This window comes from Zea mays, chromosome 5 (genome assembly GCF_902167145.1).
Source record: "Zea mays cultivar B73 chromosome 5, Zm-B73-REFERENCE-NAM-5.0, whole genome shotgun sequence".
Classification (NCBI taxonomy): domain Eukaryota; kingdom Viridiplantae; phylum Streptophyta; class Magnoliopsida; order Poales; family Poaceae; genus Zea; species Zea mays.
Window position 1 is genome coordinate 186,675,665 of NC_050100.1, and position 21,165 is coordinate 186,696,829.

Genomic DNA, 21,165 nt, shown 5'->3' on the forward strand with positions numbered 1-21,165 from the left:
CGCCGGCTCTTACTCCAAGACCGGCGACCACTCAACTTCCCTCCCCGACGTCGGAGGATTATCCCCTTGGTGTTGTGCACGGCGGAAGATCGAAGGAGCAGCGCTGGATGGAGGACGGTGGAGCTTGTGCCTCCTCTGCTGCGTCACTAGTTCAGGGTGACGTGGGGAGGAAATCCTATAGGGAGGCTCTGTTTTCTCCCAAGCCTGCTGCGTCCAGGGACGTTGGTGGTTGGGTGACGGTGGTTCGTCGGCGTTCGAGCACCTTGAAGTCCCTCCCCAGACCTGTCCCGGTGGATTTGTGCGGAAGATGCTTCAATTGTTTCTCGACTGAGCACCGTGCGGCGGTGTGCCGTAATCGCGTGCGGTGTTTTTTCTGTCGGTTGCCGGGGCACCGTGTGGGCGTGTGCCCGCGCTGGCGGACGGACCCTCCCATCCCTGGACGCACTTTGGTGTGGCGGCCTATGGCTATGAAACCTTCGGAGAAGACTGTCTGCGGTCGAGATATGGCTGTGGCTGGCGGGTCTGGACCTGCTACAACGACTGGTGAAGGCGCGAAGAAGAGAACTCGCCGTGGACAGAGGAAGAGGAAGTCGGGCGCTGGGGGGCAGTTGCCTCCTCCGCCTGCCTTCGGCCTGGATAAGCCGGTGAGCTTTGTCGGGCGTTGTGGAAGAATTGATCGGGCTGAGGAGGAACTTCGTCGTGCACTGATCGTCAGTGTTGTAGGCAGGGAGGATTCTGGCTGCGCCGTGGAGGTGCGTGACGCGATCGCCTCGAGGTTTTGCCTTGAAGCAGGGTCGCTCCGCATACGTCGTGTTGCGCCTAATTCTTTCCTCGTCTTCTTCCCCTCGGTTGCCGTGGCTGATCGGGTGGTTGGGGAGGGGCAATCTCTTCATGTCCCTCCGCTCAGGTTGCATATTCGAAGGTGGTCTCGTCAGGCTTTCGCTATTGGAGGTGGACAGCCGCTTGTGCCCGTTGGCGTTGAACTACGTGGAATTCCTGCGCATCTCTGGGGGATTGAGGCTGCTGAGGCTGTTCTTGGTGCTTTCTGTTTGATTCATGGTTTTTTGCCTGGCTTGGTCAAGGAGGAAGACATGTCTGTTCTCAGACTGAAAGTATGGTGCCGGTCACCTGAGCTGCTGCCGGCGGTGGTAGATCTCCTTGCTGAAGAGCCGATGGTCTGTGGAGAGGATGGGAGCTGGGTTCCTAGCACGTTAGTGTTCCCTGTTTCTGTGGTGGTTCTTCATTCTGATGGAAGTTCAGCTTCCGGTGTGGATCCTCCAGCGCCACCCCCTTCGGGCTTTGTCGACGAAGATAGTGATCATGAGCATCATGTGGGGTGGCCGGGGCGCCCTGCGTCTTCTGTTCGGGTTCCAATTCATTTGCGTCTGGGTCAGCGCAGTCGTTCTGGGCAGGTGGATGACATGTCTGTTGAGGCTGTTCATCAGGATTTGGTGGAGGTGGGATCAGTTGATGCTCCGGCTCTCCCGATTGTTTCGGTTGAGGAGCGGGAGGCGCCTGGTCACCCTCCAGATTTGGGATCAGTTGATGCCTGGCTCTCCCGGAAGTTTCGGTTGCAGAGCTGGAGGCGCCTGGTCACCCTCCAGTGTTAGCGTTGGATCTGGCAGAGGATTTGAGGGTCAGTTGTCAGGAGGACTGGTCTTCGCATGTTGTTATCTCGCCGGCTGGGCCTTGCTTGGACAATCCTTTGGTGGGGGTCCTTATGACCGACTTGGCAGAGGTTGTCACTGTTGGGCAGCATGGTTCCGGGTTCTCCTATTTGCTGGCCGATGGTGTTTCTGCTAATGTGGAGGAGGCAGTCACTGCTGGGCAGCATGGTTCTGGGTTCTCCCAATTGGTGGCTGTTGGTTCTCCTGCTGTTGTCTCTGCCAGGGTTCGAAGGTTTGAGTCTTGTCAGTCTTCCCGGGATGATAGATGGAGATCAAAGCCACCCGTGTTTAAAGTTTATTCCAGAAGAAGATTATCTCAGGCTCAGGTGGTCCAGGAAGACCTTTTACTGCAATCTGTGGTGGAAATGGTTCCACCTTTGGAGGAGTTCAAGTCTGCGGTTACTAAGCCTTCTGATGGCTTGTTACCACCCCCTCCCCACCGAAGGACCAAAAGCAGGAAAAAGGCCATGCCAAGTGATTTTCGGCCACGGAGAAGTAGGAGGGTGGCCAAATTCCCTCCAGAACTTGGATCCAATGCGGCTGCACAAGTATGTAGGCATCTGGGTTTTTGTGATGACATGGAGAATATTTCTCTCAAAGATGCCTGCAATTATGCAAAGTTATTTGATTCCGGGCTTTTGAGTGCACATGTGGCTGCTTTGGCAGCTTTGTTTGGTTGGGAGGTCCCTCAGGTGGGGGCGATCTGATTGTTTCCAATGGAGAATAGCTGTTTTCTTATTTGGAATGTGAGGGTCTAAATGATCGTGCCAGGAGGGACTCGGTTAAATCTCTGGTCCTTGATATCAAGCCTTCCATTGTTTGTCTACAGGAAACCAAATTGTGTGCTATCTCGGACTTTGACATGCTGTCTATTCTTGGGACTGGTTTCAGTAATTTTGTGTTTAGTCCTGCCCAGGGGACTAGAGGAGGAGTACTAATTGCTTGGTGTGATGAGTCTTTTGTCTCTGTGGCTTCGGTTGTGAAGAATTTCTGTCTCAGTCCAGTTTCAGGATGAGTCTGGTTCTTCCTGGTGGTTCACAGGTGTGTATGGACCTCACCAGGATATTTTTAAGCAGGAGTTTATCCATGAATTGAGAACGGTTCGTGATGAATGTGTGGGGCCATGGTTTTTGTGGGGATTTTAATATGATCCTCCGGGAGGAAGATAAGAATAATTCCAACATTAATAGGCTAATTGAAAGGGAATTAGGCTTACACCTAGTCCCTAATTAATTTTGGTGGTTGAATTGCCCAACACAAATATTTGGACTAACTAGTTTGCTCTAGTGTATAAGTTATACAGGTGCCAAAGGTTCACACTTAGCCAATAAAAAGACCAAGTATTGGGTTCAACAAAAGAGCAATGGGGCAACCGAAGGCACCTCTGGTCTGGCGCACCGGACTGTCCGGTGTGCCACCGGACATGTCCGGTGCACCAGAGGACACCAACTTCAAACTCGTCACCTTCGGGAAATTCCAGAGGCGACTCCGCTATAATTCACCGGACTGTCCGGTGTACACCGGACAGTGTCCGGAGCTCCAAGGAAGAGCGGCCTCCGGAACTCGCTAGCCTCGGGAATTCATTTCAACTGCTCCGCTATAATTCACCGGACTGTCCGGTGTACACCGGACTGTCCGGTGTAACAGCGGAGCAACGGCTACTTCAGGCGCCAACGGCTACCTGCGACGCATTAAATGCGCGCGCAGCACGCGCAGAGGTCAGGCACGCCCATGCTGGCGCACCGGACACTCTACAGTACATGTCCGGTGCGCCACCGGACATCCAGGCGGGCCCAGAAGTCAGAGCTCCAACGGTCGGAACCCAACGGCTTTGGTGACGTGGCTGTCGCACCGGACTGTCCGGTGCGCCATCGAACAGACAGCCTCACCAAACGGCTAGTTTGGTGGTTGGGGCTATAAATACCCCCAACCACCCACCATTCATAGCATCCAAGTTTTCCACTTCCCAACTACTTACAAGAGCTCTAGCATTCAATTCTAGGCACACCAAAGAGATCAAATCCTCTCCAAATTCCACACAACGCCCTAGTGATTAGAGAGAGAGATTTGCCTGTGTTCTTTCGAGCTCTTGCGCTTGGATTGCTTTCTTCTTTCTTGATTCTTTCATTGCGATCAAACTCACTTGTAATTGAGGCAAGAGACACCAAACTTGTGGTGGTCCTTGTGGGAACTTTGTGTTCCAAGTGATTGAGAAGAGAAAGCTCACTCGGTCCGAGGGACCGTTTGAGAGAGGGTAAGGGTTGAAAGAGACCCGGCCTTTGTGGCCTCCTCAACGGGGAGTAGGTTTGAGAGAACCGAACCTCGGTAAAACAAATCCGCGTGTCTCACTTCATTTCACTTGCGATTTGTTTTGCACCCTCTCTTGCGGACTCTATTATATTTCTAACGCTAACCCGGCTTGTAGTTGTGATTATTTTTGAGAATTTCAGTTTCACCCTATTCACCCCCCCCCCCCTCTAGGCGACTTTCACTAATGATGGGTCGTTTCAGGGGGTTTGTCAATTCTATGGAGCTAAAAGAGATTCCTTTGATTGGCAGAAGATTCACTTGGTCAAATCAGAGGGAGGTGCCTACTCTTGTGAAATTAGATCATGTTTTCTGCACTGCGGACTGGGAGGATTTTTTTCCAGATTGTTCTCTTCACAGTAATGCTACTGCTGTCTCGGATCACTGTCCCCTAACTCTTAGAATTAGAGAGGGGGCGTGGGGAGGAGAAGATTTCACTTTGAGAGTTTTTGGCCAAAAATCCCGGGGTTTTTGGAGGTGGTGGTTGCCTCGTGGAGTCTACCTCTGCAAGATTTTTGTCCATTTGAGAAGATATCACTGAAGTTTAAAAGATTAGCTAAGTGTTTGCAGTCCTGGGGTCACAAAGAGGTGGGGAATGTCAATGCCCAGTTGGGACTTGCCCGTGAGGTTTTGCATAGGCTGGAGATGGCGCAAGATATCAGATCCTTATCCAGGGAGGAGCTTTGGCTTTGGGGGCAGCTGAAACAACATTGTCTGGTATTGGCGTCTTTGCAAAGAACTATTGCACGTTTGCGGTCCAGAATTCAATTTTTAAAAGAAGGAGATGCCAATACTCATTTCTTTCACCGACAGGCTGTTTACCGTAAAAAAAGGAAGTTCATTTCAAATCTAGAGGAGGATGGAAGGGTGTACACAAATCATGAGGATATTCAAGGAGTTCTGGACGGTTTCTTTACCAACCTTCTAGGCACTGATTTTCCAAGGTCTGTTACTATTGATTTATTGGGCTGTCATAGGCCTGCAGCGGATCTCAGTGAGCTGGATAGCCCTTTCTCGGAGAAGGAGGTGAGGGATGCGATTGTTGACCTGCCTTCTGACAAGGCTCCTGGGCCTGATGGGTTTACAGGGAGGTTTTACAAGACCTGCTGGAGCATTATTAAGGAAGATTCTGCACCAAGGAAATGCTCATAAACTTGGACTGTTGAATTCAGCCTATATTATTCTTCTCCCTAAGAGGTCCGATGCTATGACTGCAAGCGATTATAGGCCCATTAGTCTCATCCACAGTTTTGCTAAGTTGGTCACCAAGCTGCTGGCCAACAGGTTGGGCCCTCATCTTCATGAGTTGGTGGCAGCCAACCAAAGCGCTTTTGTGAGAGGGAGATCAATTCATGATAATTTTATGCTGGTTTAGCAGTCTATTAAGTCGCTGCACAAGAGGAAGATTGCGGGTCTATTCTTAAAATTAGATATATCAAGGGCATTCGATTTTGTGTCATGGGCCTTCATTATTGAAATTCTTGTCCATCTTGGCTTTGGTCCAATCTGGCGGAATCTTATTTCCTCCCTAATGTTCACGTCTTCTACGCAAGTACTTCTTAATGGCTCGCCTGGTGCTCGTATTGCTCATCGGCGAGGCCTTCGTCAGGGTGATCCCCTTTCTCCTATGCTGTTTGTGATGGTCATGGATGTTCTTAATAGTCTGTTCAGGGCAGCTGAAAGCAGGGGGCTGTTACAAGGATTGGAGGCAGCTGGGATTCGGAATAGGCTCTCGATCTACGCTGATGACGTGGTGCTTTTTGTTAAACCTTTGGTGGATGATCTGAATTGTGTTAGATTGATTTTGGATTGCTTTGGTGAAGCAACGGGGCTGGTAACAAATCTGCGTAAAAGTTTTGCTATTCCAATTAGATGTGAAGGGCTGGAGAGTCAGGCTGGCTGCAATATCTTGCAATGCAGTTCGGGATCCTTTCCGTGCAGCTATTTGGGGCTGCCTATCTCTGATAAAAAGCTGAGGAAAAGGGATTTTATGGTGTGGGTTAATAAGATTGCTGACCAGCTTCCCAACTGGAAGGCTCGTTTGCTGAGTCCGGCTGGTAGGACAGCGTTAGTGAGGCATGTGCTTTCGGCAATTCCAGTTTATATCCTTATGGCCATGAGTGTTCCCAAATGGGTGATCAAGTCCATTGATAAACTCAAGAGAGGGTTTCTATGGAAAGGAAGGAAGAATGTTAATGGTGGAAGCTGTCTTGTTCCTTGGGAGATAGTAACCAGACCTCTAAAGTATGGCGGTCTTGGAGTTTCTAATTTACAATTCAAAAGTTGGGCTTTACAGGTGAAATGGTTATGGCTGCAAAGAACCGATCCGTCCAGACCATGGCAGGGAATAAATCTTCCTATTCAGCAACAAGTGAGACAGTTTTTCAATCTTTCGGTCTTTCATGTGGTTGGAGATGGAACTAGCACTCTCTTTTGGTTTGATAAATGGTTGAATGGGAAGGCTATCTTTGATATTGCACCAGAGGTTGTCTGTTTGGTGGACAGTAGAGTCAGCTCGACCCGGACGGTTGCTCAAGCTTTGGACAACTGGCGTTGGGTTAGGGATATTGGGAGTCATCTTTCTATGCTTGGGCTGCAGCAGTATTTAAAATTATGGGATGAGATTGGACAGGTGACTCTTTCACAAGAGGCGGACAGGCTTGTTTGGAGACACACGACTTCTAGGCAGTTTTCCTCAAAGTCTTGCTATAATGCCTTCTTCCCGGGGTCCATTTTCTTTGAGCCTTGGAAACAATTGTGGAAGACTTGGACCCCCCCCCCCCCCTAAATGCAAATTTTTTCTTTGGCTGGCTATAAGGAATAAATGTTGGACTGCGGACAGACTTCAGAGGAGAGGGTTACATTACCCGGCGAGTTGCCCCCTATGTGATCAGGAGCAGGAAACAATCCAGCATATCCTTTGCAACTGCAGTTTTCCTAGGGATTTTTGGCATCTCATTTTGTCGTCCATCGGGCTTGGTAACTTCACTCCTATTGCTGCTGAACAGTCCTTTGCTGCGTGGTGGGAGAGGGTCTCTAAAAGAGTCCATAGGTGCAAGAGGAGAGGTTTCAATAGTGTCATTATCCTTGGAGCTTGGTGCTTGTGGCTCTCTCGTAATAGGGTTGTTTTTGATGGAGTGAGCCCTTCCATTAATTTGACAAAGAGGTTGTTTCTAGATGAGTTTATTAGTTGGAGTAAGGCGGGAGCGAAGCATTTAGACAGTTTGGGAATTATTGTCGCTTTAAATAGGGTCTCGTAGGGCCCGTCAGGCTTCCCCCTTGTGGGGGAGGCTTGAGGGTTTGGTCTTGGTGTTGTAATTCGGTCCACTTTGGACCTTTCCTTTCTTAATATAATGATGCGCAGCTCTCTTGCGCTTTCGAGAAAAAAAACTAATAATAAAATTTAGATTACAAACTAAAAGCCAGCAGGTACACATTCAGTGAAGGGAAGTTCTCTATCAACTTATCAGTACAGTGGTTTTATATTTCCCAAAGCTTATGGCTGCATTGGCACAATGGGAGATTAAAAAACACGTCGTTTAATTATTACACTCTATATGGTATCTCTACAGAAATAAAAAGATGCATATGTACACGTCACCTTGATAAGTTCTTCTTGCATCTCAAGAAATTCAAGTTTTCTCCTCCTCTCAGAAACTGAATCTTCAGATGGCAGTACTGTTCCAACTGTATCCACAACTTCATCCGGTAGTGAAGATAGTGTTGCTACAACAGCTTCCTCAGGTTTCACTTTCCCAGATACAGTAAAAGCTCTGACAGAATTACCAAACATAAGAATGCAAGCATAAAAAGTAATAGCATGACAACTGGGGAAATGTTTGCTAAGTTTACCTTGAAAGTATGAGAAGTGAAGATGGCACTGCATGATTTAATGAGAGATCCAACCAGTCTCGGAGCTGCAAAAAAAAGTTACTAGCATAGTTTTATATGCATTTATATGGCATCAGTTGAGTTTTCTTTATAAAAAGTTTCCTTGAACTTGCATGTTATGTATGGCCAAGCCTATGTTAGGCGCAATAGGGCCAAGGCTGCCCAGGTGGGGCCCAAGGCCCAATAGCTAATAGATAAGCTCTATCTAGTTAGTTATACTTATCCAAAGTTAGTAGATAAAGATCAGCTCTATCTAGATAGTTATACTTATCCAAAGTTAGTAGATAGACTTGAGATAGCTCTATATATAGATCTGTAAACTCTGGAATAAAGATAAGCAAAATTCCAATCTATTCTGGCTTCCCAGAGGGAGCCAGAGTCTCCTGTGATCTTCTCCCTGCGCGCAACCCAGTCAGGATCACGACGGCGCCCCAGCGCCGCCACCCTGGTCGCACCAAATCCCCTCCCTACAATCTGCGCAATCTGCCCGGTAGAATCCGTAGTTCTACCAATCTGGTATCAGAGGACTCGACAATCATGAGTTCCTCCAAGTCGCCGTCACCGGGACAGCAGCCGTCGCCGGCCTCAAGCCCGCCCGCAGCGCCGGTCGTCTCCCTGGCCGCGGTCCCTGCGTCGTCGGAGGCCATGGCGCTCGGCCCTCCCGGCGCGGCCATCAACCAGCAGGCCGCCCCCGCGCTCACACCGACCCAGATCGTGGCGTCCTTGGCGGATCTCAGCCACGCCGTGCGCGACATGCAGATCACCATGAACGCCATGCTGACAGACCACCTCCCCAATCCACAAGCCGCCCATCCACCCCAGCCGCCGCACCCGTCCCTGACAGCGCAGCCACCGCCGGCCGCACTGCCCCACCCACGCAGCCACCTGCGCCACTCCCTCCACTCGCCCGGCAACCAATTTCTTACCAGTACGGCATGTCGATCGACCCCGGGCCTTCATCCACCGCATCACCGACCACAGCCCCCATCCATATGATCCGCTTCCCACCATCCCCATCCCCCATCCCATCTTGGGCGCAGGGCGCGCCTACGGTTTCACCACCAGTGTACTCTGAGGCACTCCCGCGACCGGCGCTCACGACTTCCTTACCCAGCAGCACCGTCGGTGGGCCTCCCGGGATGCTGTTAGGAGGCGGCGACGACCCCCTGTTCCCGGGTCGGGGGCCCTTACGCCCCCACGTACCCGCAGCGACATCAGCGTGGTCACCGTACCACAGGCTGCCTCAGGACGACGACGTGGAGACCACAGCCTACGGGGGCACTGAGGCGCGCGCGCCTCCACGCTACTACAAGCTGGATTTCGCCACATACGATGGCTCTGAGGATCCGCTGAACTGGCTAAATCATTGTGAGCAGTTCTTTCGGGGGCAGCGCACGCCAGCCTCGGATCGCACGTGGCTGGCCTCGTACCATCTTAAGGGGCCGGCACAGACGTGGTACTATGCCCTGGAACAGGACGAGGGCATGCCGTCTTGGGATCGCTTCGCCGAGCTGTGTCGCCTTCGCTTCGGTCCAGCAGTGTGCGGTTCTCGCCTTGCGGAACTGGGACACCTCCCCTTCCTGTCCACGGTCCAGGAGTACTCGGACCGCTTCCAGGCGTTGCTGTGTCGAGCTCGGGACGTCTCCCCCATGCAGAAGACGGAGCTATTCGTGGGCGGCCTTCCCGAGTACTTGCAGGTGGACGTTGAGCTGCGCGACCCACAGGATCTACAAACTGCCATGTACCTGGCACGGGCGTTCGAACGGCGCGCGGCGGCCTAGCCCCCATTCCAGCAGCGCGGGTCGCGACCACCACAACGGGCGCAGGGCTCGGGTCGCGTGACACCAGCACCGCCCGGGGCTCTACCGACCGGTACGACGACGCCAGGCGATAGTACGACTCCGACACGCCCGTTTCGCCGATTGTCCCCGGGCGAGCAGCAGGAGCGGCGCCGGCAGGGGCTCTGCTTCAACTGCGATGAACCCTACGTTCGGGGACACGTCTGCCAGCGGCTGTTCTACTTGGAGGTCGACGACTTCCTCGACGAGGCGTCCGGTGAGGGTGGGGTCGACCCCCTTGAGGAGTCGGCCGCCCCAGACGTCACGGGAGCCAACGCGTTGGTGGTCTCGTTACACGCGCTGGCGGGCATCCGGACGGACAAGACGCTGCTGCTACCAGTCACCATCAACGGCGAGCGACTACTCGCCCTCATGGACACAGGTTCAACCCACAACTTCCTCAACGCTGACACGATGAGCCGCCTCGGGTTAGCTATGGCGGGTGGCGAGCACCTTCGGGTCACGGTGGCCAACGGTGACCGCCTACCCTGCGCCGGCATCGCCCGCGACGTCCCCGTCATCATCAACGACGAGTCCTTCTCCATCACGTGCGTCGGGATGCGCCTGGGCTGCTTCGACTTCATCCTCGGCGTGGACTTCCTGGAGACGCTGGGCACCATCCAGTGGAACTTCCGAGCACTGACCCTGTCGTTCCAGCGCCAGGGCCGGCGCATCCACTGGCAGGGTGTGCGGGCCACGCAACAGCCTGCCCCGCAGCAGCTGGCTGTGGCAGTCGTCGACACTGCCCAACAGCCCCTCATGGACGTCCTTCTGCAGCAACATGGCGCCATCTTCAACAAGCCCACGGGACTGCCCCCGGCCCGCCCCTACGACCATCACATCCACCTGCTGCCCGGTACAGCTCCGGTGGCCGTACGACCGTACCGGTACGCACAGCTGCAGAAGGACGAGCTGGAGCGATAGTGTGAGGCCATGCTCACACAAGGCATCATACGACCCAGCACGTCGCCGTTCTCCGCTCCGGTGCTCTTGGTTCGCAAGGCGGACCGCTCGTGGCGTTTCTGCATCGACTACCGCGCCCTCAACGCCAAGACGTCCAAGGACAAGTTCCCGATCCCGGTGGTGGACGAGCTCCTCGACGAGCTCCATGGAGCCCGTTTCTTCTCCAAGCTGGACTTACGCTCAGGCTACCACCAGGTGCGGATGCACACCGATGACATCGCCAAGACGGCGTTCCGCACCCATCATGGCCACTATGAGTTCTTGGTCATGCCGTTCGGCCTCTCAAACGCGCCTGCTACTTTCCAGGCCCTGATGAACGACGTACTCCGCCCATATCTTCGGAAGTTTGTGCTTGTCTTCTTCGACGATATCCTGATCTACAGTGCATCATGGGCGGAGCACCTCCAGCATGTGGGCACCGTCCTCGAGACATTGCAGGCACACCACCTCCACCTGAAGCGCTCCAAGTGTTCCTTCGGCGCCACATCAGTGGCCTATCTGGGCCATGTCATCTCCGAGGGCGGGGTCGCCATGGACGCCGACAAGGTCGCGGCAGTGGCCTCCTGGCCGCCCCCGCGGTCTGCACGAGGCCTCCGGGGCTTCTTGGGACTAGCAGGGTACTACCGGAAGTTCATCAAAGACTTCGGCCTCATCGCAGCCCCGCTGACACGTCTCTTGCGACGAGACGCGTTTGCCTGGGACGATGACGCGACAACAGCCTTCCACGCCCTAAAGCACGCCCTAACGACGGGTCCAGTGCTCCAGATGCCGGACTTCGCCAAGCTCTTCGTCGTCGACTGTGACGCGTCAGGTGCAGGGTTCGGTGCTGTCCTTCATCAGGGCGCGGGACCTCTCGCCTACTTCAGCAAGCCATTTGCAGCCCGCCACCTTAAGTTGGCGGCCTACGAGAGGGAGTTCATCAGCCTCGTGCAGGTCGTCCGTCACTGGCGCCCGTACTTGTGGGGGCGCCACTTTTCTGTTCAGACTGACCACTACAGTCTCAAATTCTTGCTGGATCAGCACTTGTCCACAGTTCCTCAGCATCAGTGGACCAGCAAGTTGTTCGGTTTCGATTTCTCGGTGGAATACAGGCCGGGGCGCCTGAACACCGTGGCCGACGCCCTGTCCCGCCGCGACTCGGAGGCTGCCGTGGAGGACACGGCTATGGCAGCACTGGCCATCTCGGGCCCGACATTCTCCCTGCTGAACGACATCAGGCGGGCACTGGCAGCTGCACCTGACGGGCAGCACCTCCTCCAGCAGATGCGGGACGGCGTATTGGCTGCGCCATGGCGCCTCGTCGACGGGCTGCTCCTGCACGGCACACGCATCTTCGTGCCGAACTACGACGACCTGCGCCACCAGGTGCTGACACTGGCGCACTCGGCAGGTCATGAGGGCATCCAGAAAACCCTCCATCGACTACGGGCAGACTTCTACATGCCACATGATCGCGCGCTCGTCCAGGACTGGGTGCGCACCTGCACCACGTGCCAGCAAAACAAGACACTGGCGCAGCAGCCGGGCGGCCTCCTGCAACCCCTTGAGGTGTCGTCCCATGTGTGGGCCGACATCTCCATGGACTTCATCGAGGGGCTGCCCAAGGTGGCAGGCAAGTCTGTCATCCTCACGGTGGTGGATCGCTTCTCCAAATACGCCCACTTCATCGCCCTCGGCCACCCCTACACCGCGTCGTCCGTAGCACGGGCATTCTTCGACGGCATCGTACAACTGCACGGGTTCTCGTTGTCTATTGTCAGTGACCGAGACCCCGTCTTCACCGGGCACGTGTGGCGCGACCTCTTCAGGATGGCGGGGGTGACACTAAAGATGAGCACTGCCTTCCACCCACAGATGGATGGACAATCGGAGGTGGTCAACAAAATTATTGCGATGTATCTTCGGTGTGTCACCGGCGATCGACCGCGGGCATGGGTGGATTGGCTGTCCTGGGCGGAGTATTGCTATAATACCTCCTACCACACAGCATTGCGTGCCACTCCCTTCGAGGTGGTCTATGGCAGATCCCCACCGTCCATGCTACCTTACACGCCAGGGACGACACGTACTGAGGCCGCAGACGACATGCTACGCTCCAGAGATGAGATGCTGGCCGAGGTGCGCCAGCGCCTTTTGCAGGCCCAGCAGCTCGCCAAAAAGTATTACAATGTCGGGCATCGGGAGGTCCAGTTCCAGGTGGGCGACTGGGTGTGGCTACGCCTGCTACACCGCACCTTTCAGTCCCTCCATCCGCGCGCGAAGGGAAAGCTAGGACCTCGCTACGCAGGCCCTTTCCGTGTCCAGGAAAGGATTGGGTCGGTAGCCTACCGCCTGCAGTTGCCAGATGGTGCTCGCATCCATGATGTCTTCCACGTCAGCCTGCTGAAGCCGCACCATGGGGATCCTCCTGCAACTCCGAGGACGCTTGACCCAGTGATGGATGGTCGGCTGCTTCCTGTGCCGGCCAAGGTGCTTCGCGCTCAACTTAGGCGGGGCGTGTGGCAGGTTCTCGTACAGTGGCGTGGACTGGCTGAAGATGACGCCACATGGGAAAAGCTTGAAGAGTTCCGTGTTGCTTACCCCAACTTACAGCTCGAGGACGAGCTGTTTGAGAAGGCGGGGAGAGATGTTATGTTTGCCTAGATGACAGGCATGACAAAGAGTGTGGTCTACTTTATTACATGAAATTAAAATTTTCCTCTTGAGACTAGATAAGACTGCTGGACCGGGGTGACCTAGGCGATGATGCCACACTGAGGAGGAGGCTGCGAGGAGGGCGCTGGCAGTGGACTGGGCGGCTGGTGAAAGTGTTTAGAGATCGCCTGAGCTATTGCAGCGAAGAATCACTCGCCCCGTCCTGGGTTCCTTGACAGAGAAACCAAAAGCGTCAAATTCGATAGAACCGCCATTATCTCGGGTAAATTGACGAACAGATAATAAATTACAGACTATGGAAGGAGTGACAAGGATGTTGTTCAACACAAATTTAGTGGAGTTGATGTCAAGGATCGATGAGCCGCGGGTCGTGACAGGAATACTTGCACCATTGCCTACCATGATCGAAGAAGCAGCAGCTGGGAGATGAGAATGAAGGATACCTTCAGAGGAGTGCATATGTGTAGAGGCACCAGTGTCCATCACCCAGGCGTCACCTTGCAGCGACATTTGCTGCAGCGCCGCCATGAGGCCCGCCGTGTCGAAGTACTGGGGGCCGGCAGACTACTGGTCGCTGATCGCGGTGTGGGCCTGCGGGGAGGACCCGAGAAGGTCGGGGCCACCACGCTGCTGGCCACTGTTCGTAGCGCGCCATGTCTGCCCGCCACCTCCAGAACCGCTGCTGCCGCCGGCTTGTCCCTGCTGCTGGCCCCACGGATTGATGCAAATCCATGGTCCAGTGGGGTTGGGCGCACGGTGCTGCTGCTGCTGTTGGTTGCCGCCGCCGCCGCCCTTGCGAAAATAGGTCTTCTTGCGCTTTGGCTGCCCGCCGCCGCGCTGCTGCTTCCCCGGCTGCTGGTGCTGCACCCAAAACTGCTGGGGAGACGGCGTACAGGACCGGCAGGGGCCTGTGCAGCCGGAGGATGACGAGGAGGATGTGGAGGAGACGTGGAGGGCAGTGGACTTGACCATCTTGCCCTCCTCAGCCAGCCGTAGTTCCTTGAGGGCGAGCATGTCGAGGGCGCCGACGAAGTCCATGGTGGCGTCACCAGCGATGATGTCGCAGGTGGTGCTGAAGCGGGGATTGGCGCCGCGGAGGAGGTTGAGCACCATGGTGGAGTCGTCGACGGGCTTGCCGACATCGCGGAGGCGATCAGCCGCTCTCTTCATCTCCTGGCCATAGGCCTCGACAGATAAGTCTCCCTGAGTCAAGGTCATGAAGGCTTGGCTCAAGAAGATGGCACGCGGCGCCTTGTTCGCCTCGAAGCGGGCGGTGATGATAGCCCAATGCTTGCGTGCCGTCGGTTCGGGCGTCATGATGAGGTCGTGGACGGCGTCGGAGACGGTGCCGTAGAGCCAGGCACGGACGCAACAGTCCTCCTGGAGCCAAACCGGCGTGAGGGGATTGGGAGGCGCCGTCCCGTCGATGTGGGACAGCAGCTCGAAGGTGCCACACAGGGCTTCGAAGCAGGCCTTCCACTTGGAGAAGTTGTCCGCGCGGAGGTCGAGCTTCATGGGGACGTAGGACTGCACAGAGATCGTGGCGTAGGGAAGCGCCATGGGGAGATCGATCTGGGCAGCAAGAACGTCGTCGCCGAACAGGAGAGAAAGTCCGACGGAGCAGTCGGAGTCGCTGTCACCGGCGGAGGAGTCCACGTGGGTGATCGTGGACATCCAAGACTTCTGCGCAGCAGAGGGAGAGGCGGCGCAGGTAGGTGTCGCGCCCTAGGTCAGGCGGCGGCGTGTGGTGGGTGTAGAGGCAGCGGGAGGGAGGGCACAAAATCAGGGAGACCCTAGACTCGTGATACCATGTAGAGAGATAGAATTGGGAAGACACCACACCCAATGAGGGGGTGATCTCACATATATATAGCCAAAGTAACTTGGAGTACAAGTATACAATCTCCTAAACAGGGAAAGCTATATGCTTATACAAGGAAGACTATAATCAGTCTATATACGGCTGCACTGTCCATATATGGCTGCACTGTCCATATATGTCTAACACTTATGTCACAGCCTCACAGGAGACCACTGAATGCAGTGTGGATCTGCCCCTCAGTTAAGGTGTTGCTGTCTTTTTTTTCTTTTTCTGTAAAATTACACAGGAGAACTGTGTGTCATTTCATTAATTATATAAGTTACACATGTGCCAGTGCCACTTACAATAGAGACTCAACAACGACAAAAGAGACCTTGATCTAGGTGTCAAGGTTAAGCGACCAGATGAGTAGTCATGAACAGTTGACAACCAGCCAAACACCACAAACTATTCTCATTTGCCACTGCCCGTAAGACTACTGAAATACATGGCCTAGTACTCAGCCACAAGCATTGAGATGTTCCCATATCTCCCTAGCCACAAGGATGAGAGAATTCAGCCCTTTCTTTCTGTCTTTTGGAACACTTCTGACCACACTATGCCACTAGCTGTAGAAGTGTGTGTCGCTGTCTCAAAGTGATCAATTTTAGCTTTGCATAAGGTGGCTTGGCACATAATGAACATTAATTAATATATCTTCATTGTATATAAATTATGGTAAGAGTGATGCAAGTCTGTCTCAGAAAGGCAGGAGTTATGCAAGACTACAATGGATGACTAGTGAATTGCAAGATGAATGAACAGCATAATAAAATCCAATAACAAGAAACTAAGTGAATTATTTGAGACCATACAGTCTAGAATTATCGCATGTCGTAGGATCAAGTGGCCAAGTGGGCAAACCTGCTGTCTCATCTCTTCAGTTGACAGTAGACCTAGGTGACCACGTTCCCGACAGGCTTGCCGAAGCTCCTCTTCAGAAAGAGATTCAACACCCTCAGCTTGAATCATCTTATCATCATTCTTAATGCTGTGAAGATAGGTACCGATATCAAAAAAATAAGCATCACTATAAGAAGACAGTTCAAATTCAAACGGTAGCATATTAAATCAAACAGAAACAAGACAAAGGGCAAAAGAACTGGCAAATTGTGAAACAAGAAAAAAAAATCTTGATGATATAGCATTTATTTTTAAAAAGTGTATTGCTGAACCTGAACTACTATTCAACCTAAACACCACTTAAGTCTATTTCGGAAATTTCTAAATTCTGGTAAGCTTGCACGTCCACCGTGAACTGACTAATATGAAATATTACTTGAAACTACTTAATATAAAGATAGGCCACAAGCCTCATCACAGTTTGATCTACCAAATTGAGCATTTTCTGTTATAATGGTTTTTTTAAAAGAGTGGCAGGAGTTCTGCGTTTCAATTAAGGTAGAAAAGCAAGTTTATGTACAGTAAGGCTAATGTTATACTGCCATTTAAGTAGATATAATCAGAATAATATATAGATGCTCCAGATCCAAATCGAAGGGCAGGTTTGGTGCGGTGGTGAGAGCTGTCTAACTCAGTTACCAGGTCACGGGTTTGAAACAGCCACTCTGCATTTGCGGAGGAAGGCTTGCCTCGGTTTATCCCTTCCCCAGACGCCACTTATGTGGGCACCGGGCCTGCCCCTCCAAATCCAAATTAAACCAGCATTTATACAGTTACCAATTTAAATACTTACTCTTGCAGTTTTTTGCGAAGCATGAACCTCAAGTAGTGATCTGTACCAAAAGGCCGGATACCCATATATTTGCACATATTTACCAAGCGTGATCTGCAGAAACAAAACCAAGCAACAGTTTAGTCACTATTGTAACTATGATAGTTTGATGATCAATTTACACAGGTAAGATAAAAGGACCGTCGAACATGCTCATGTTATCCAAAGTAAGTTCATCATTGAAAAGCTTCGCAAAGCTCAAGATTTCGTCATTGGAGACCCGTTCACCTCTCCTAACCTAATTAAAATTTAGGTATGTCATCCAATCGCATAATAGCATACAGCTGTTTACAATACATAACTAATTGTGGTAATGATTGGAGCATAGAAAGAATATATACCTTGTTAAAATACATAACTAATTACAGTAATAACTGGAGCATAGAAATAATATATACCTTGTTCAAAAACTCGTCCAGATCTTCAGCAGTTTGTTTTATATCCCCACTACGTGATGTTTGGACTTCCTTTGCCATTTCTTTTGCTGTATCTTGCAAAAACTTTGCATATTCCATCCTTGCTTTTAGTTTCCTCTTCAATGCTTCCTGCACAGTAAAATGAATCATATCCTTGAGCCAATCAGTTTGCACTATGATAATGTATTTACTCTGTAGTCATGACACAAAATGGCACACGAGACCCAGTTCAAACATGGGACACAAAAATGATTATCTACAGCAACAAGAGCAACAGTAAGGTATGTTGTGCCATGGAACTAATCCATTAATAACAAATGTGTGGCAGTGAGTTTGTGGCATACAGAGTACTATTCACATGCCGAGAAATGTAACACCATCAGACCAATATAATCTCAGGTTCTTAAACCAATCAAACACATACCTCTTCTTTCATTTTGTCTTGGAAAGTTGATGGAAGCATGTTTGGAAATAACTTCAGGAACACTGGCAGTAAGAACTCCATGAAAGGAACAACGATGAACACAGCAAATGGTACCAGCCTGAAGATATCAGCTGTTGTGCGTGTCAGCTGTTGCCTCTCTCTTCTAGAAAGGCTTTTTCCACCAGCAAGTTTCACCAGTAATCTTGATGAGATTCTAACATCTGCCCATAGTAGCTTTGTCCCTAACCAGTAATGCTGCAGTGTAGTAACAAATTCAGCCTTCCAATGCTTAAGCTTTGCAGCCCAATCAGCCCTTAACAAACAAAGAGGTAAAGTTTCATAAGTTAAGAAAGAGACCGATCAATCATTGTTCTTATATGTACGCATTTAGGTATGAAGGAACTGAGACCTGCTCATTGAAGCCACAGCTCGCAGAGCAGGACCAATACCCAAAAGCCTTGCCCAGAATTTCTGCATGGCCGATTGGCTAGCCTTGAGAGATTCTTGGACCTGTTTAGCTTTGGCTTTAGCTTTTGCAGTGCTTAGGCCTTCCACAGCCTGATCACATTCCTCTGGGGATGTCTCTTTTTTCTTTCTATTTTGCTTCTGATCCCCACTCTGTTCGTCATCAATATCCAACTTAGGTTGCCCTGCGGTTGCAGTTGATGATGCACGAACTGACTGCAGCATAGATCTAGCTCCCAGTGGCAACCCAAAGTCATTCTTTCCAATTCCATAATATGAAAGAGATATCCCATGAGCTGGACGTCGCAGAAATCTATTAGCAATACCTGCCAAATTCCTATTAGTCAAATTCACACAGTATTGCTCCTTCTCAGATCTTGAATCCCTAGAGCTTTGCTCCAGAAACAGTAGTGTTATTTTTGGCTCATCTTCAGAACCAATTCTTCCATGTTGGAAAGTAGAGGATGAAGATGAGAGGTTAGGTGTTTTAACATGGTCGAAAAGATACTTCCTTCTCCTCGTGATTGCTCTTGCAGCCATACTTGATTGCTACTCAATTTCCAGATTGGAAGACCAAGGTCATGCCTTTAGGGTAGAATCCTGAAGTGATACAATTGTCCAAACATAAGCATAAGATTATATTATTCCCATAAAGAAAGAAAATAGCTGCAAAGAACAAAGGTGCTTGATGCAACAAGACCACAGCCATAACAAGAATTTTCAATAACTATTTTCAAGGAATCCTAGGATGTTGTTTTAATGTAACCAAATGTCCAGTTGTCTTGAATTGCCTAAAAATAGAATTATTCAAAAAAAACAAGAAGCTGGCAACTAGTCCCTCCATTCTAAATTACAAGCCGTTTTGGATTTTCTAGATTCATAGTTTTAGCTATGTATTTAGACATAAGTTATGACTAGATACATAATAAAAATTATGTATTTAGAAATGTCAAAACATCTTATAATTTAGAACGGATGCAGTAATTCATAAGAAGAATCGTTAGGCTAATTCATTAATAGTGACCAACTTTGCATAGTTCATCCAATCATAGGCATTACAGAAAATAAGTTTGCGATATGTTTTTCCCTTTTGACATGTGACCTCAGCATTTAGTTTTAGAAAATGTAAATTTTGAATCCCCAGCTGAACAAATATCTGGAGTTTTCTTGCAGATGCTGGTAAGAAGTTAAATAAGAATAACCCTTGTTATTTGCCTCAACTGTCCATTTATCACTAGTAACTGTCATGGGTCAAATGTGAACGAATTCTGACACCATTGAAAGCACTTCCTCTAACAGTCTCTGAATATCAGCAACAAATGGACTAGAGATCAGTAGCCAACCATTCCAAGAAATTCATACTTCACGTTTTCACAAGCCCTCTACTTTGCCAAAAACTTTGCATGTTTTGCTGATCTCAATGTGGAAACTGACAATTATCCACATATCAACGGGGAAAAAGACTTTTACCGTCGGCAGCAGTAACAGTTCCACAATACAACAAACAGGAAGACACGTGTTGGTTTAGCTCCACATTAATCTACCCAGCCTTAGCGACTGAAGAACAAAGGAACACGTGGGTCTTCTTTCTAGAATAAGTGATAAGTCCGAAATTAATTCAACATATAACCAAGTGCACGGGCAAGTTCACCACCATTCATCAGCGACCACCCCTACAGTTCATGTGCAGGCAAAGGATGGATCGAGGCGCAAACCTCCAATAAGTACGGCAACAATACCTAAAGAAAAGGGCAGCAACGAGCAAAACGACGCGTATCACTTAGGCCTGTTCGTTTGTGCCGGATTGGTGGGTCGGAACGATTCCTAACCAGATTGCTTCTCTAATTTATATAAACTTTGATTAGCTGGAACGATTTCTGGTGCAGTCCAACACAAACGAACAAGGCGTTAGCGATTAGCCGATTAAGGCCACCGTGGTTTCTTCATTAAAAAATAACTCGTTGGGATGGATTAGCGATTAAGCACAGTTTCAATTCGGTCCTTTTCGTTACCGCATAGACCCTGAAATGCCCAAAACTCACCGATCGCCACTGAAATTTCCCCCCAAAAATGACCAAAATTAAAATTACAAAGAGCAGCACGCGGAGTCACTGATCGGCGATCCCACTGGTCAAACCATCCATGGAATCCTGGATCATCACCAAACCACCGATGCAACGGAGAGCGAACTCGAGTCGCACCAAACAGAACCTAAAACATAATGCCAATGCCCAATAGGGAACAGAAAGTAACACGGAAGAGAGAAAGACTGAGAGAGGGAGACAGAGAGGAACGCCTCCTGAAGCAAGACGGAAGCGGGCGCTCACCGAAAGATGGGTGCGGCGCCGACCGGGCGGGCGAGTGGACTGACACACCGAGCTACGTGGGGTTTAGGGCTTTGGAGGAGGGGAGGGCCGGAGGGGGTTAGGGACAGGAGGAGATGGAGCCATCAGCCATGGAGGTGAACAAGCAGGCGTGTGGAGGAAGAAAGAAACGTAGGAGGAGCGTTGTGGCGGCTGTTGGGTAGTATGCTCTACCGGTCAAACAGGTTACAGTCAATTTGTGTTTATTTCTAGAAATAATTGGATATATATCATTAAAAGATTACAAATTTAGATATATATCATTGGCTCCATATGTCATTGAGTCATGTGAACCCCATATATAAGTGAAATTATATATATATATAGTTGTAATCTTTTCATGATATAGATCTAAATTTCCTTTATTTCTATTACTTGCACTTCTTACATTATATTTGGTACAAGTATTTGTAAACCACAGGTACTTATCAGACTAGGATATTATTTCACTGTACCGATATGTCATAATCAAGTAAGTCGAGTTTAACAGAGTTAAAGTTTTATAATTTTCTTTTTACCCCCTCTAGACGATATTAATATCCTTCTAGTACCCCTAAGGTATTTTCAAAAGTCAACTCTC

At 50.6% G+C, this 21,165-nt stretch overlaps 1 protein-coding gene across 1 annotated transcript in view; it reads right to left on the reverse strand.

Moving 5' to 3' along the window:
- The window catches only part of LOC103627398 (mitochondrial proton/calcium exchanger protein), a 30,182-nt gene extending 9,392 nt beyond the window's left edge, over window positions 1-20,790 (reverse strand). The window contains exons 1-9 of the mRNA XM_008647687.4: window positions 20,550-20,790; window positions 18,167-18,822; window positions 17,758-18,070; window positions 17,316-17,462; window positions 17,067-17,155; window positions 16,879-16,971; window positions 16,047-16,173; window positions 7,827-7,891; window positions 7,576-7,747 (exon numbers count right to left, since the gene is read on the reverse strand). Of these exons, the coding sequence (XP_008645909.1) occupies window positions 7,576-7,747; window positions 7,827-7,891; window positions 16,047-16,173; window positions 16,879-16,971; window positions 17,067-17,155; window positions 17,316-17,462; window positions 17,758-18,070; window positions 18,167-18,762 (1,602 nt within the window). The 5' untranslated portion in view covers window positions 18,763-18,822; window positions 20,550-20,790. The remainder of the gene's footprint in view (window positions 1-7,575; window positions 7,748-7,826; window positions 7,892-16,046; window positions 16,174-16,878; window positions 16,972-17,066; window positions 17,156-17,315; window positions 17,463-17,757; window positions 18,071-18,166; window positions 18,823-20,549) is intronic.
- Window positions 20,791-21,165: the final 375 nt, after the last annotated feature.